The sequence below is a fragment of the Arachis duranensis genome, chromosome 1 (assembly GCF_000817695.3).
Source record: "Arachis duranensis cultivar V14167 chromosome 1, aradu.V14167.gnm2.J7QH, whole genome shotgun sequence".
Classification (NCBI taxonomy): Eukaryota; Viridiplantae; Streptophyta; class Magnoliopsida; order Fabales; family Fabaceae; genus Arachis; species Arachis duranensis.
Window position 1 is genome coordinate 4,165,860 of NC_029772.3, and position 15,561 is coordinate 4,181,420.

The window sequence follows — 15,561 nt, forward strand, 5'->3', positions numbered from 1 at the left end:
AGTTCACTTCTTTATAAATACCATGGAATACCATTAATTACTACTTATTATAGCCACCATATATATATACATATCAAGGGTCTTATTATTAAGTCACAAAAGCTTCAATCATTAGTAGTAGTGATGAAGAGCAAGTGGGGTTTGAGAATGCATCCAATAATAATGGTAACAATGGTGGTGATGGTGATGATGGCATATGGGTTTAAAGGTTCCAATGGGTTCAGCATGTGTAACATGAACGAAGAAGGGTTAGCGGCTTGCATGCCATCAGTGAAAACCAAAAGCACAGTTAATCCATCTTCTCAGTGCTGCAAAGCTATTCAAACTGCTGATTTGGTTTGCCTTTGTTCTTACAAAAACTCCATTCAGCTTCCTCTTCTTGGAATTGATCCTGCTCTTGCCATCGCACTTCCTTCTCGCTGCAGTCTCAGGATTCCTGTTGGTTGGAATGGATGTTAATATTATTCTGTTTCGACGCGATACTCTTTCTGTTGTTAATTAATTATCATCCAAATTTTACGTTTTTAGTATGCTAAAAATTAATATATTCAGAGATATATTATATTTTTAGTATACTAAAATAGTAAAATAAAAATGACAATTGATTAAGAACAGAATGAGTATACAATAAATTTTTGTTAAGAATACAAAAATAAAAAAATTTGATAGAAAAAATATAAACATTTATTTTTGTATTCTTGACAAATTCTATCAAAATGCTGTATCGTCAAATATATGCTGTGTGATGGAAATTTTACATGGTTTAAGAAACATTTAATATATGTTCCAAAATTATTCATTTTTATTTATTAAAAATAAGGAATGAATGATTATGGATAATTTTGGAATACATGTTAAATGTGTTATTAAATGTATGCAAGAGTATTTCTTTATGTATGCGTATATCTATGTCTGGATTTGTACTGCATTAGTGCTTAATATGTATATCAATTATCAAGGTATACGTATTTGAATGTGCGCAAATAAAAAACACCTTGAACTTATTGAAGAGTTTAAGGTTTTCAAGAAGCTCTTAGATGATATGCCTCAATTTGTTTAAAATGTTTATGTACTTAATTACCTTAACATTAAATATTGTTTATTAGTTTGAGATGTTTAAAAAGAGTATCTGAAAATTATATATATGGTGAATAAAGTGAATATAATAATTTAAATAAAGTATAAATAGTCTCTTCTTCAAATGCTTCCTCATTAATATATAAGAATATATTTTTACATTGTTGTTTAATTATTATATACGACCAGTTCATATAACTTTCTTTTACTATCGCATAAAACCCAATTCCTATATGCTCTTCTAGCTAGGTTTGCAACTGCTTGTGGCCTTCAATAATCGCCACTTTTTGTGGTATCTTGAGCGTTGTTTCAGTATTTCTTTTGTCTCCATCTTTCTTTTTTCCTTGTCGCCTTGGTTGCATTTGTTTGCTACATAAAATACTAAGATAGAAATATAAAAAAATTGAAATTTGATGATGAAAGATGATTATGCATTAGCAGATGAAGAAAAACTAAAGAAGAGTGTTTTTTATTTTCTTTTCATCCAAAAATAATATTCACATATATTTTTTCTTTTATATATTTAAGGTTCTGACTCCTCATCACTAATCTTTAATCTATAACTATTCTTTTTTAGTTTTAAGTCTATCACTCTTCTCAGTTCCCTCAAACTCAAGGGATCTTTTGAAGTGATCTTGAGTTTGCTCTTGAATTTTTCAAAAATATTTAGAGACAAGAATTTGGTACAACTATCAACAATTTGATAAAATCTTAGAACACGTACAATATGTAATTTTTGTTGATTCACTCTATCTCAGACAAAATGAAAATTGAGCTCAAAATATTTGGTACAATTATGCATAATTGGATTTGCAGATATTTGAATAGCACTAGCATTGTCACAGTAAATCATAGGGGTGCCATAGACAGGAATATGTAACTCATGCAGGAGATTTTCAAGCCAAATATTTTCGTAGAAGCGTCAGCAACACTACAAAATTCAGCTTATGTACTAGAACGCGGCTGATGGAGTGTTGCTTCCTGCTAGACTAAGCCACCAAATTTTCACCAAAATAAACACAGTACCCAGAGGTTGAGCGTCAGTCATCAACATGAGAGCCCCAGTTTGCATCAGCAAAAGCAAAAGTTGAAAAATAAGGAGAGGGAGGAAAAATAAGACCTTGATCTGTTATACCAAAAAGGTATCTGAAGATACGCTTAACAACTTTCCAATGAGAGTTCAAGGGTTTGTGCATGAATTGGCTGACTTTGTTAACAGCAAAACAAATATCAGGTTTAATAAGAGTGCAATATTGCAAGGCACCTACAATAGACCTGTAATGTGTAGGGTAATCAAATGATTCAGCACCAAATTGAGATAGCTTTTCGGAAGATAACATAAAAATTGGAACAGGTTTTGAATCATGCATGCCAGATTTTAACAACAAATCTTTGATATATTTGGTTTGGCATAGAAGGTAAGAGCCAAATTTTAATTGAAGAGTCTATCTGCCAAAAAAATAATTGAAGATCCCAAGATATTTGAGAGTAAAAATGTGATACAGTTTAGTCATTATAGATGTTATACTTAAAAAATTGTTACCTGTGATTAGTATGTCATCTATATACACCAATATATACACACTATAAACACTAGTTTGTAAAAAAAAGAGGGAAGGATCAGACTTGGTACTCTTAAAGCCAAACTGAGCAAGAGTTAAAGACAATGTAATATACCAGGATCTAGGAGTCTGTTTTAGGCCATAGATGGCCTTATTGAGTCTGCAAACCTGAGAAGAGGGATGTAAAACAGAACCAGGAGGTTGTGTAATATATACAGTTTCATTTAAAGTGCCGTTTAAGAAAGCATTATTAAAGTTATATTGGTGAACATTATTAAAGTCATATTGGTGAATTGTCTAAGTTTTGGAGATTGCAATAGTTAAAATAACACGAATGGTAGAAGGTTTGATAACGGGACTGAATACTTCAGTAAAATCTATACCTTCAACTTGATAATTTTCAAAGGCTACTAATCTCGCTTTGTATCTCTTCACTTCACCAAAGGCAAATCTTTTAATAGCATACACCCACTTTGTCCCAATAACCTTAATTAGACAAAGAATTAACCAGTCTCCAAATTTGAGTGTGTTGTAAAGCATTCAATTCAACAAGCATAACATCTTTTCAATGTGGTAAAGTAAGAGCTTTCTTAACAGAAGAGGATATGGTTTGAAGATGCTAAGGATCATAATAAGATATAAAAAGTGCGGATTTAAAAATTTTTGGTCTAGAGGAGGCAGATTTGGATCTAGTTATCATAGAATGATTATTTGTAGCAGAAGAATTTGATTTTTGAAGGGGTAAGTAAATTTCAATGTCGGAGATAGGCATTGAAGATGAAGAGGGTGGAGGTAGGGATGTTAATGGAGCATGGCGGGAGCGGGGGATGCCTCCCTGCTCCCCATCCTCACCCTCAAATTTGCTCTTCATCCCCATTCCTTACAGGGCCTCATTTCTCACAGGAACCCCATTTTCCATCTCTCTGTCTGACTAAAATTTTAGTTTCATTCTTTAACCACTAAATATATATTGAGTTTCAATTCTCCGATTCATGAAAAGATACCCTACCTTAAACGTGAAGTTGATCCCTAGGGTGGCTAATGTGTTTTCCTTATTATTCCAACTTTCAACAAGAGAGACAACTACCTATTTCTAATTTGGCAAGCAAAATTAGTAGGTTTAATGTTTAAAGTAGTCCCTAAAATTGTACTCTGAGACTTAAAATTGTCCCTAAAGTTAATAGTTATCCAATTTTTCATCGAAGTTGCACTCCAAAACTCATAGTAGTCTCTCAAAAATTTTTTATCCATCATTGGCCATCGAAAAGTTGAAATGGACTCATCTCTGCCACTTTGACACTGTAATGGCTAACTGACATGGCAAAAAAAACTCTTTTTGTGCAATTTGGTCCCTTTTTCCTTTTAAAACTCTACTCCCCAAATTATGTTCGCTATGTGCAGACCTTTCATTCCCTTCTCCTATGTTGAAAAATCAAAACAGACTCCATTGGTAGCCTCAACTAATCCTACCTCATCAACTATTTCCCACATGATATGATCTATTGAGTCGTTTCGACTCTTCTTTGTTGGTCCTGGCTAGGGAAGGGGGAGGGAATCCTTGCTTTTGCTGCAGCTTCTGAGAAAGGTTCTATTTCTTTGATGAGGAGGGCGAAAGAGTGGTAGTGGCAACACCTGAACCTGCACCCGTATGCTGGTTGTTGTTGCTTTGTTATGGTAGGTATTATAGTTGAGTTATTGAAGGAGAGAATGAATGTTCTTGGCCTTTTTCTCTTTGTGCTCTTCGCTATGCCACTGATGATGAGATCTGTAGTAGAATGATTGTCACTAAAATTCAGTGGCATCTGTAGGATTTCTCTGAGGGATGGTGAGAATACCTTGCACTCATGTTTAATCAATTTATGATGCATACTCAAGGTAGACAACATTTTCTTGATTTTCTGCTTGGTCCTATTCCCAATTTTCTTCCTTAGTTTGTATACAGTGATAATTTCATTAGTATGTTGATAAGCCTTTTTAGTTTATTTCCTTCTGATTTTTATTTTTTGGGTGGGAAATGGCCATTGATGTCTAAATGAGATGCTTATGGATTTAGTTCTGTTTTTCTTCTAGAGCCATTTGGCAGTTGAGTTACCTTACTAATTTTTATCGCAGTTGACAACTGTCAAAGTTGGATATGTTCCTCCTCCCAATTGAAATTGAATTACTATCTAACCTCCACATATGAAAGAAGCAAAGTATCTTCATTCCTCATATGTTCTTCCAATTTCTCTTCATTGAATTGGCAATTTTAAATATGCTTCAGCTTTGTATTTTGATTATGATAGGCTAACTTTTTCTGTGTATGAGTTAGATACATTAAAAGAAACTCAGCTTGAGCTATTTATTTTCCTCCATCATCACCATGCTCTATTTCCTGTATGTATTCATGTACGTAGTTTTAAATCTATAGTTGTTGCATATATTCATGTATATGGTTCATATTAGATTTGATAGGTAATGTTCTAAATAATAAAATTTTTATTTGAAGAATGGGAGTGAGTGTTCTTCGATATGGAGGAATTTCAATATAAGGAAATTCTGTATTTAGGGAACATAATTCAAGGATTAGGATTTTAAAAGGGAGAAGGAGACTAAATTATGAAAAAAGTTTGCTTTGCCACATCTAGCATGGTAGGAGTTAGTCTACTTTAGCTTTTTGATGCCAATGATGGATGGAAATTGTTTGAATCAGTTCCAGAGTGCAACTTCGAGAATAAGATTGAGTGATTATTAATTTTGGGAACTATTTTGAATATTAAGTGTAATTTTAGGGACTATTTTAAGGTTTAATTCGAATTTTGTTGTTACTATTAGTTTCACATTGCTTAGTTTATCTAACCTTTTCCTTCCTATTAGTATAAGTAACCTATGTATCTCTTTGTTTAAGTAATGAATTAAGTTTAATACTTTTTTTAAGAATAAGACGTATCTCTTTAGCTTGGCCAATTAATGTGAATTTATAACTATTTTAACCATAATAAAATTGTTAATTTTGTTAAGATTGGTGAATCTAAACTATATTGCTATAATAAGATTGTTAACATAGACAAAATTAATGACTTATACAAGGGTCTTAGTGTTGGGTGTGTTTGGTTTAGAGTTGGAGAATAAAGAAGTGCGTTTGAATTTCTTAAAAATTTTATTTTTATATTTAGTAATTTTTTTGGGCTGTGAATAACATTTACGTGAAGTTAAAAATTGTAATTTTTGCTTTCACGTTCACTTAGTTTGCTACTATTGAAAAATTAGGTATTAATTCTATCCTTTATTTTTTTCTATAATAAAGATATAAGTAACCTTGTAATTCTTATATATTATATTTATTATTAAAATTTTGTTTAATATTCTGATTTCTCATATATGTTATTAATTTTTGGAGTTCTTATCGTTTCTTAGTTCATATATGAGTTTTTTTTAAATCATTTACTATAGTATTCTTTACATTTATTTTTTAGAATTTTTTTATTTTTATTTAGCTTTATTCATTTGATTTTTTACTTATTGTTATTTGGCTATGTATAAAATATTATTTTTTATGTATTTTATTGGTGTTTAGTAAATAAATATTAATTTTATTATAAAATTAAGTAATAACATCTATTTAAATATCTAAATTAAAATAATAGAATAATATAAAAAATATTTAAATTAATGTCTTTTTTAATATTTTTTTATTTAAAAGTAATTTTGAATAGTATAATCCAAATAATGTTTATTTTACTATAATTCGTTTCGATATAAAAATTACTAAATATAAATTATGTTAATACAAATGTACTTTTTATCAAAATCAAAATTTGTAAAATTAATTTTATATAAACTACTGTTTGTAAATTTAAATCCAAATTGGCCAGCGCAGTTGCTAGAAGCCTAGAAATTGACATGTAAATCAATTGGTTCGTTCTCTTTACAAATTACAATATGAGAGACTGGTGGTGATCTTTTTCTAGTTTTTACATACCCAAAACAACAAATTAGCTCTTAATATAGTAGCCAACCCAATACTCCATGAAAGAATTAAAATATAGAAATGGATTGTTACAGTAAAAGGGAGAGAACTCAATCTGGATTAGTAAAGTTGAATTGCTACCACCAATTTCAATACACATTTTAACTGAATTTCTTGTTCCTTATTCGTTCAATCATGGTTTAGCCAAGCTCAGGCTTCTAGATTTTCACTAACCAAGCTTGAGGGAGATAGATATTTATCATCAAACTTTATTGCTGCGGTGATTATAGTAGTCATGTAATTTTAGTAACTATTTCTAAAATTAAAGTAACAATGTTTTATTATTTAATAATGTTTTTTAATTTGAAAAATAAAAATAAAAAATATAATTAAAATATAAAAAATATAATTTTAATTTTTATAATTTTTTTAAATGTTATTAAAATGGTTTAACAACTATAACTATTATAATGAATTAATGATAAAATCATAAACATTATAGACTCTACCATTTATATAACTAAAGGCCCGTTTGGAAAACTTTAAAAGTAATTTTTTTAATTTTTGACTTATAAAAAGTAATAGTATTAATGTTTAGTGCAATTTTTAAAATTAAATTGTAATTTTTTAAAAAGCTATTTAAGAGCTTATAGAGAAGTTAAAAAAATGACTTCTCTCATAATATTTTTATTTTTCATCATATTTCTATAAAATAAATACTTTTAGAGTTAAAAATCCAAATACAAAATAACTCATTTATAAATTATTTTTAAAAGAGTTATTTATTGTTTAAGTTATTTTATTAAAAAAAGTTTAATTAAGTTGGTTACTAGAGTCCAAGTGTAAATCTGTAATAAGCTAATTATATATAGCTTGTGGCACAAGCTATCTCCTTTGAAAGTCATCATTTGATTTAGTCATATACTAGAAATTCTCACTCTGACGGAGTCACGGTCTCAATTCTCACTGCTAATTAAAGAGAAACTTTAACGAAAAGATTAGAGAAAAGTAATGATGATAGTTGACTTACAATAGTAGAAAATGATTATACTCGATCACTTTTTCTTAAAACTTTTTTGGTATATGAATATAATTTAATAAAGTAGTAATTTAGAAAATAATAATAATAATGTGACTTTTTTTATTTTAAAAAAAATTATTTGTGCAAATGAGTTATAATTCAAATGACATAGTTCCAGCCTTTCATCACCACCATCTTTTCACACCACCTTCAATACAAATTTAGAATTTAAATATTCTTGTTGTACGAACCCATCTTTAATAAGTACAATGATAATTTTCTTCTTTAATGATAAGAGCAATGTTAGAGAGTCAGCAATTTTTGTGATTGTTAGCCATCAATAATGATTTGATAGTGTGAGATTGGTGTGAGATTTCATTCAATGACTCACCTTTCTCTGCTGGTTAGCCAAAATTCAATAGAATTACTGGCTCCTAGACTTTTCTGAATGATAATTTAAATTCCTATTATTTTTTTTTTAAACTCCGTTTCACTATTTCTTTTCATTATTTCAATAGCAAAGTTAGGGAATTTTCCCAAATTAAACTCTCTTATTCTCTGATTTGATTCATAATAAAGCCAAATTCAAATAATGGAACCGGGTCAGTGATGCATGTCTCTTCCACTTCCACTCTCTATATATAACGTGAAAAATTCAAGCTTTTTCCCTAAGGAAGACAAAAGAAAATGCTGTAAGGTGGGTACGCGTTGATTGGAAAAAGTGGGACAAAAAAGGAAAAGCAATAACAAAAGAAAGAAAAAAATCCATACCTCTTTTATTTATGTGAAAGGGAAGAACAGGAAGATAAGAAGAAAAGCTTTGAATTGGAGCATGGAGAAAGAAGAAGTAGGTGCAAAATGGGTAACACACTATTCAAGTGATCACCAAATACTGTTGGTTGGGGACGGTGATTTCTCCTTCTCTCTTTCACTCGCACGATCCTTCGGTTCTGCTTCCAACATTGTGGCTTCTTCTCTTGATTCCTATGGTCTCTCTCTCATTTTCACTATGATTCTTTATTACTCTCTTGATTCTGGTGTTGTTTAATGTAAAAGTTTCGAACTTTGGATAGATACTTATGCATATATGATTGAATGTTCCTTTCCCCCTTTCGCGGGAAAAATTAGGGTGGATATATATATTTTTTTGTTGTTCTCCTTGTTTTTGTGTTTAAAATATTAGAATGAACTATTAAGCAAGTGTGGAAGTTCGAATCCTCCCTTTTGTATGCAGCAATCTATTAGCCAGTAGCAGATCTTAACGGAGATGAAGCTCGCATCCACAACGGATTAGTCCTTAGTCGTTCGGATTAGAAGATACCGTGGACAAAAAAAACCATTATTCTCTTAGCTTATTATTCTGTGGCTCGTGTTGTGTAACTTTTAACAATATGAATCACTTTCTAGCTATTTGTTTATACCTTTTAACCACGTTCTATTCTCCACAACTAGTGAAATTGCTTGTAAACCAGTGTATTCATATTTATGTGTTTTTCATTTTTTAATTTTTTATTTACTTTCCCTTCCCGTTTCATAGGACATTGTATGATATTGGTAGCTAGTGTTTGCTCATGTTATGTTTGTTTTTTCAGTTGGTGCTTATTTTGGTTCTTGAGGAGTCAAAATAATCCCCATAAATAACTATAAGGGAAATGTTTTAAAATGAGTTATGTTATTTGTAATCACTTGGCACACTCTTCTACCATTGGATTAGGTGTGTGACATAGCAAGCACACACAATGTTCACAATATCACTCTTTCAAGTGTTATATGGCTAGAGTAAAGATGGGATGGTGGAAAAGGGATGAGTGAGATAAGGGATAACTTATAAGCTTACATTGTTCTAATGCAAATGCTTCTTTTATTCCCCCTTTATCATTTTCACTTCAGTCAAGCATACCCTTAATTAGTGTAATTATTTTGTTACTTTGATTCTTTGAAAAAATGATTCTGCCTGACTTTTGGCATTGATTGATGCTGTCCACATCATTCATGAAGATGATGTTACCAAGAACTACAAGCAAGCGAAATCGAATTTAGACGAACTACAAAAGCTAGGAGCGTGCTTGTATCACGGAGTGGATGCAACCAAGATGAAGTATCTTCTGGAATTCAAGATGCGCAGGTTTGATCGCATTATATTCAACTTTCCTCATGCAGGTTTCCATGGAAAGGAAGACAACTTGACAGTGATTCAGTAAGTTTTCCAGTGACCAGTCATATATTTGGATTCCTCATTATTGTTCATGGATAATAGTAGTAGCAAGTATAACTAAGTTATGTCTTTTCGCCTTTCAAGAAGATTACAAATGGCAATGATTTAGTTATTCAGTATGTGTTTCTTAAATATACAAAGTTAAGAACATGAATTAACCTTCTCAATACGCACATATTTGGTTTTTATAGAATTGTTCTTGACTTGTAATTGTTCATCATGAGTATTTTACTATTTTCGCATTAAGTTGTTGTCTACTAGTAGTAGTATTCTACTATGTTTCTTTTTTATTTTTTGGTTTATATTGAATTTCATTTTCCACTATTTATCCTACTAAACTTTACAGGAAGCATAAAGATCTTGTTCTTGGTTTCTTCAAGAATGCAAGTTGCATGCTTAGTTTTAATGGTGAAATTCATGTGAATCATAAGACTAGTCCTCCTTTCAGCAACTGGGAGATAGAGAAGCTTGGTGAACAAAGCTTATTGACATTGATCGAGCTTGCAGACTTCAGGAAAGAAGATTACCCTGGTTATAACAACAAGCGAGGCGATAGTGGTAGATGCGATGAACCCTTTCCACTCGGAATGTGCAGCACTTACAAGTTTATTTTCAATCCTAGAGCTATGATGAGGAAGTGCGAGAGGAAAAGGAAAAGGGGTTTAGGAGAGCAAATATGTCGCCCATATCAAGAAATACAAGATGCTAGGCAGCAATTACAAACTACTTCAGTTTATCTCAATTGTTATTTTCAATCAAATCAAGTTTCCAAATTCCAGCGAATCATGTCATCACTGTATGGTTTGTCAAATGAACACGCTCCAATCGGATGTGGCTACCTGAACAATGTTGATGCAACACACCATAGAGCTGCTCATTGTGCTGCCTACTATTCTCTGGGTATGAGACAGAGCTCTCAGAGATTGTTGCAACCAATGAAGCCATTGAATTCTTTCCAACCATGGCCAACATTAACTAATGTTAGATATTCTCAAACAAATTATGTTAGAACAACGGATATCACTCCGCTGCCACTTGTTGCTAGAAATGAAGGCTACCAAGTAAGTATTTGTTTGACAATGGTTTATAAATTATAAACAGAGATATATTATTTGGGGAATGCATTTAGTGAACCAATTCAAACTTGGTATATGATGTACTATCATAAATCTAACTAAGATATATAGTTACAAGATTATCTTGGTGCATTGTCCTATGATTTATACATTATTATTTATATATCTAAAAATGGACATCCTATCTGTTAGAGATATAAACCATTCAAGGGCTTAAGCTTTTGAGAAAAATGATTTCATGACATAATATAGTGAAAGAAAAACACACATTCTTAGATGGTGGCAAATGTTCCAAAATATCTACTTTTAGACGTCCAAATAATGTTTCTCACAATGCAACTATGTCCTTAAAATATGCTTTTTCCCTAATCATCTCTCAGGTCTATAGTGGCAGTTCAAATTATATGGGAGAAGCAGTTGGTGGAACAGTTCAAAGTTATCCCTATGAAAGAGTAGAGAGACCTGAATTCCAGAGCCATATCTCTCAGTTGTATTGGAGAGAAGTTGTCAATGGTGGCAACTATGTTCATAGTGTCATTCCCAGGATGAGTGTGATAGAAGAGAGGAATATGATGTTTATTAGGTCCTGATGAATGATGATGTTGTTAATCATCCCTTTTTTCTATTTGACTTATTAAGCTATCAACATCTATCATATCTTGTTAAATATGTTGATATTTTTCATAGCAAGCTCTCGTTTGATCAAAGCTGTGTATATAAGACATTTATCCTTTGGTGAAAACTCAGGTGAAGTCGACTTCACGTGAAGTTGATATCTGAGAACTGTTGGATGAAAATTTAGTCAAATCAGTCGAATCATTTAACGGTTTTCAGGTATCAACTTTACGTGAAGTTGACTTCACCTGAGTTTTCACCTTATCCTTTATATCAAATGTCCAACTTTGTAGGGGCCTTCTAGTGTTTATTTATTTATTTTAAATGAGAGTAAATTCCACCAAAAAAAATGTTCAAGAGCAAACAACCATTTTGACATTTGAAAGATTTTAATTTTGACAAAATGAATATCTAAATATTTGACAAAACGAACTAATTGTTAACTCATCACTTTAGATGTTTAGGCTATTTTGTCAAACGAAATTGACATTTGGGTAGTTCATTTTGTCAAAAACAAAAGTTAAAATCTATTTTATCAAAGTCAGAATCTTTCAAATGTCAAAATAATTATTTACTCTTAAAACAATAGAAGGAGGAATTTAGTTTTCACATTTATTGATATTGTATTGTGTCTCAAAAGTTATTGTCTTACTTCTATCCTAATTGAATTATACTTGTGAGAAGGTTGCATTTCTTTTTCTTTTCTTATTATTATTATTTTTTGGCTGGCTAATGTGGCCTTGTATTAGTGCGTGTGCATTATACTTTGTTTTGATGTTTTGATCTGATTTTTCAATAAGGAAAGAGAAGTCATATTTCACGGAAACCAAATCAAAGAATTAAATGAATAATAATATGCCCAAATATAATTTGCATTTATTTTCCGTGGGAAAGTGTTAAATAAATATGTAATAGTATATCATCATATACAACATAAATGATCATATAAACATCTAATTTGTATGTATTGTATGTAGGAAAAGGTTATGATCATATAAACATCTAATTTAAATATTTATATGATCATTTATGCTTTTTGTGGACTATTTTGAATAAAATTTCTGTAAAATATAAGATTTTTCAAAAAATTATTTGTTTTGATTTTAGTCTTAAATAAGTATTATATGATTCAATGATGGGTAAAGTACTAAATTGGTCTCCTAGATTTGGGCGTAATTCTGTTTTGGTCCTTAAGGTTTAGAGTGTTCTATTTGAATCCAAAAAAGTTTCATTTAGCATCAATTTAGTCCCACAGTGAGATCAAAATTAAATAATTAACAAGTGTCCTACATAACAACAGTACAAGAACAAAATCGATAATTTATTAGAGAACAAGTACAAGCACTAGAGGCATAAAATCAACCATTGATACATCAATACATTTATTTATTTTTTTTATAATATAAACAAAATATTTTCTATAAAACTAAAGAAAATGATAAATAAATGTATTGATGCATCAATGGTTGATTTTGTGCCTCTGGAGCTTGTACTTGTTCTCCAGATTATCGATTTTATTCTTGAATTGTTGTTATGTAGGACATTTTGTTAATTATTTAATTTTGACCTCACTGTGGGACTAAATTGATGTTAAATGAAACTTTTTTGAATTCAAATAGAACACTTTAAACTTTAAGGACTAAAACAGAATTATGCCCAAACCTAGGGGACCAATTTAGTACTTTACCCTTCAATGATTCAAGGACTTATTTGTTTTTAGTTAAAATTACTTCTAAAATAAAAAGACATATAACATTCAAGATCTTCATTATTCTATTTCATATACATTTTTTCAAGCTTTAAGAAATAAATCTCAATTATACAAGAAATTGCTTGTTATCAAAGTTTATTAACTTTTTCAAATTATAATATTTTGTTAGAATGGTTGAGTGGTCTAAGGCACCAGATTGAAGTTTTGAGTTTTGCTCTTCGTGAGAAGACGCAGATTTAAATCCCACTTTTGACATTTGAAAATAATTTTCTATAAAATTATTTATTTTGATTTCAGTCATTGTTCTATCCCATATACATTTTTCCAAGTTATAAGAAGTAAATCTCACTTATACATGAAATTGCTTGTTATCAAGCTTAATTAACTTTTCTAAATTATAACATGTTGTCAGGATAGCTCAGTGGTCTAAGGTGTCAGACTCAAGTTCTGATCTTTGGAGAGGACGTGGATTCAAATTCCACTTTTGACATTTGAAAAAATGATTTTTTCATAAAATTATTTGTTTTGATTTCAATCTTAAACGAGTATTATTTTCGATAATTTGTTTGTTTTAAGTTAAAATCGCTTCTAAAATAAAAAAGTATATATAATTCAAGATATTTATTATTCTACCGGATATGCATTTTTGCAAGCTATAAGAAGTAAATCTCACTTATACAAGAGATTGCTTGTTGTCAAAGTTAACTAAATTTTCTAAATTATAATGTATTGTCAGGATGGCCGAGTGGTCTAAGGCGCCAGACTCAAGTTCTGATCTTCGTGAGAGGGCATGGGTTCAAATCCCAACATTTGAAAAAATTTAGTTGTTTTGATTTCAGTTTTAAACAAATATTATTTTAAGAGTTTCTTTGTTTTAAGTTAAAATCACTTCTAAAATAAAAAGATTGCACTCCAAGAATTTCTTAATTGTGCATCATGTCAAGAGGAACTGCTCTTTCTCACCGATCGCAGAATGTTGCTTCGAAAAACCATGAAGCAAAAGTATGAGTGTATTCATTTGATAGCACACACTAAGGTCTAACCTTCACTTTCTTGAGGAGTTCAGGATCAATATCAATATTATGTTCATCAACCATGTAATCTATTATCTTCGCTGACATTTTCTCATGGGACATAAAAGTAATGTTAATTCAAAAGGATGAATTCTCAACCAACACATAGTTGCAGGTTCTAGAAAATCAATTTAACTCCTTAAATAGAAATAAATAAATCCAGAAAATATGTATAAGTTACTAAGTCATAATGACAGAATCCATTATATCTCTCTTCAGTTTAATGGATAATGTGAAGCAAGTCCTACAAACATTGCTATGTTTTTTTGTTCTCGTTATAGACAATATAATTTTTAGGAATGTTGTTGGAAGAAGCAGGAAACATGTGCTATTAATTATGTGAAGAAACTTCAATGTACAGAGAGAAGTAAAAAAACCTAAGTTAACAAGAACATCATAGAATTACCATTTGTCACCATTAATTATATATATCACAATGTTCAATACCAAGCTCTGGGCCAATAGGAAGAATCTTGTAGTATGATTGAGACTTTTATACAAGATGAAGAAGGTATAAAAAATGCTTAAATTTATAATAATTTATCAAGCACTATAGCTAGTTTAAGCATAGTAAATAGTCATGTCACTAAAGGATTGAACATTACAAAGTTGAGATCCAACCAAAATAGGTTCAAGTTTGTAATCTACCTTCGGTGCTCCATCACTTTAGTTATTTTTGTTAAAGGTATCTATTTTAAGGCCAATGGTTAGATACCTTTTGGTTCAATAAGTTAAGTAATATTAGAAATAAATTTTTCCGATTTTTTTTAATTGTTTGTTAAAATGTAATATTTTATCATTTAACATTTTTTTATATATTTTTTTGGTTCTACTTAAAATCACTTCTAAAATAAAAAGATGTACACAATTCGAAACTTTCATTGTTTTCTCTCATATACACTTTTTCAAGCTATAAAAAGTAAAGCTAAGTTATATACAAGAGATGACTTGTTATCCAAGCTAAGTAATTAACTTTTGCAAACTATAAAAACTCTAACTAACTATATTTTGAGCTCATCTAATTAATTAATAAGACATTGTCCGTCTTTTTATGTCTGAGTGATGAGGTATTCCTTCCTTATTCTCAAAAGTGTGGTAGAAATGCCTAAGTATATAGTATGTCTACTGTTGAGACTTTTATATAAGATGAAAATTCTGGAGGTATAAAAAATGCTCAAATTTATAATAATTTATCAAGCTCTAGTTTAAGCATGGTGATAGTCATGTCACTAATTTATATCACAGCCAATTAGGATGTATTT

General features: G+C 30.3%; 1 protein-coding gene and 1 non-coding gene across 2 annotated transcripts; both read left to right on the forward strand.

The window, feature by feature from the left end:
* The first annotated feature begins 8,270 nt into the window (after nucleotides 1-8,270).
* LOC107458745 (heavy metal-associated isoprenylated plant protein 41) lies at nucleotides 8,271-11,881 on the forward strand. Its single transcript, XM_016076974.3, has 4 exons — nucleotides 8,271-8,598; nucleotides 9,608-9,806; nucleotides 10,171-10,885; nucleotides 11,281-11,881. The coding sequence occupies exons 1-4, from the start codon at nucleotides 8,442-8,444 to the stop codon at nucleotides 11,488-11,490; spliced, it is 1,281 nt and encodes a 426-aa protein (XP_015932460.1). The 5' UTR covers nucleotides 8,271-8,441; the 3' UTR covers nucleotides 11,491-11,881.
* A 1,752-nt stretch (nucleotides 11,882-13,633) lies between these two features.
* TRNAL-CAA (transfer RNA leucine (anticodon CAA)) lies at nucleotides 13,634-13,716 on the forward strand. The gene has a single exon. It is a non-coding gene; the product is annotated as a tRNA-Leu (tRNA).
* Nucleotides 13,717-15,561: the final 1,845 nt, after the last annotated feature.

Excerpts from the sequence above, each read along its gene's own strand:
- LOC107458745 (XM_016076974.3), top strand. The coding sequence starts at position 8,442 with ATGGAGAAAGAAGAAGTAGGTGCAAAATGGGTAACACACTATTCAAGT. Across the intron at positions 8,599-9,607 it reads TTCTTCTCTTGATTCCTATG|ATGATGTTACCAAGAACTAC; the intron begins GTCTCTCTCTCA and ends TCATTCATGAAG. Across the intron at positions 9,807-10,170 it reads GACAACTTGACAGTGATTCA|GAAGCATAAAGATCTTGTTC; the intron begins GTAAGTTTTCCA and ends TAAACTTTACAG.